Here is a 1,918-nt window from a genome sequence, read left to right on the forward strand (position 1 = left end):
AGCAGGAGGAGGAGGAGGAGGAGGAGGAGGAAGATGCCCACCCGCCCCCACCTGCTCCCACAGGGTTCCCCCAAAAGATCCTTGCTCGGGAGGGCGTGTAAACCCTCTGGCAGACAGCTCAGGGGTGCCCCGAGGGAAGGAAGCCCCTCTGGGGCTGTCCCCGAGCCCCTGGGGGCCCGTGTCCCCCCGCAGGAGGGCAGGGCCGTGCGGATGCGCGTCCCGGCGGATGCGGAGCCGATCGGGTTTCAGATGGGTTTGCGATGGTTATCAGGCTGTGCAGCGACACAGCGACCTCTTTGTTCCGGGAGAACAAGGGAGGGCTTCACGCCGGGCTGGGGCCGCCGCGGGGAGCCGCCGTGGGCACCCCGGGGTGCTGGGGGCACCTTGGGGTGCTGCGGGGTCCTGGGCAGCGCAGGCAGCCCCTCCAGCCAGGGTGTCACCATGCCGGGAGCAGAATTCCCAAGGGATCCTCCTCTCCCCGAGGGGGCTTCACCCATGTGGCAGCAGCAGTGCCCATCCCTGGGGGGGGTCCCAAAGCCCCCAGCCCCATTTCCCGTGTCCACAGGGGCAAGGGGAGTTCCCCCAGCACCATGAGAGGGGCACACACCTGTGCCAGTGTCACACCCCTGTGCCAGTGTCACATTTGTGTGCCACATCTGTGTGCCAGTGTGTCACACCCTTGTGCCAGTGTGCCACACCCTTGTGCCACATTCATGTGCCAGTGTGTCACACCCTTGTGCCAGTGTGTCACACCCTTGTGCCACATTCATGTGCCAGTGTGTCACACCCTTGTGCCAGTGTGCCACACCTGTGTGCCACATTCATGTGCCAGTGTGTCACACACACATACCAGTGTGCCACACCTGTGTGCCAGCATGTCACACCCTTGTGCCAGCGTCACATCCATGTGCCAGTGTGTCACACACATGTGCCAGTGTCACACACATGCCCAGTGTCACACACATGGTATGCCAATGTGTCACACACATGTGCCAGTGTGTCACACACATGTGCCAGTGTCACACACATGCACCAGTGTGCCACATGCATGTGCCAATGTGTCACACCCATGTGCCAGTGTCACACACGTGTGTTGGGGGCTTTATCACACTGCCAGCACTCGGCTCCTGGCAGTGATAAGGCCCCAACTGGCTGTGACTGTCAGGCTGAGTTGGAGGGGTTGGAAATATTGGGATGGATAATTAGATTTCATATCGTTACTGCAGCAGCCATCGGAGGATCAGGGAGATTAATTTCCCCCCCCTTGTGCTCATTAATATTCATTAGAATGCGGGGAGGCTGAGCTGGGCATGGGCTGAGCAGGGAGTGCTGTGACCCCCCTGGCAGCCCCTCAATGTGACCCCAGCCCCTTTTGGGGAGCATGTGACCCCCCCTCAGTGTGACCCCAGTGCTGACCCCCTGTCCCTGCCCCACAGAGCCCCCCCCTGACGCTGGTGCTGGGGGACGAGAGCTGCTGGCTGTCCCTGCTGCCCCTCGTGCCCGGAGAGCCCGATGCCAACGCTGTCATCTACAGGAAGGGTTGGTACTGGGGGCACTGGGGGTGGGAGGGGTCGCCATCCGTGTCCCCTGTCCCACTGCTGACTGTCCCTGGGCTTGTCCCTGTCCCAGCTTCCCTGGGTGGCTGCAGCCAGTGGGGGTGGGGAGGGTCCCAGCAGGGATGGGCACAGGGATGGGCAAAGGGATGTGGCAGGAATGGATGCAGGAATGGATGCAGGGATGTTGCAGGGATGGATGCAGAGGTCACACAGGGATGGGCACATGGATGGATGCAGAGACGGGTGCAGGGATGGGCACAGGAATGGACACAGGGATGTGGCAGGGATGGATGCAGAGATCGCACAGGGATGTGGCAGGGATGGATGCAGAGATCGCACAGGGATGTGGCAGGGGGGTGGCA

The 1,918-nt window shown here is 62.1% G+C and overlaps 1 protein-coding gene across 1 annotated transcript in view; it reads left to right on the forward strand.

Moving 5' to 3' along the window:
• ZFPM1 (zinc finger protein, FOG family member 1) overlaps nucleotides 1-1,918 on the forward strand; it is a 42,838-nt gene that overhangs the window by 38,909 nt on the left and 2,011 nt on the right. The window contains exon 5 of the mRNA XM_031060121.1: nucleotides 1,437-1,539. Within this exon, the coding sequence (XP_030915981.1) occupies nucleotides 1,437-1,539 (103 nt within the window). The remainder of the gene's footprint in view (nucleotides 1-1,436; nucleotides 1,540-1,918) is intronic.

This window comes from Geospiza fortis, unplaced genomic scaffold, assembly GCF_000277835.1.
Source record: "Geospiza fortis unplaced genomic scaffold, GeoFor_1.0 scaffold102, whole genome shotgun sequence".
NCBI lineage: Eukaryota > Metazoa > Chordata > Aves > Passeriformes > Thraupidae > Geospiza > Geospiza fortis.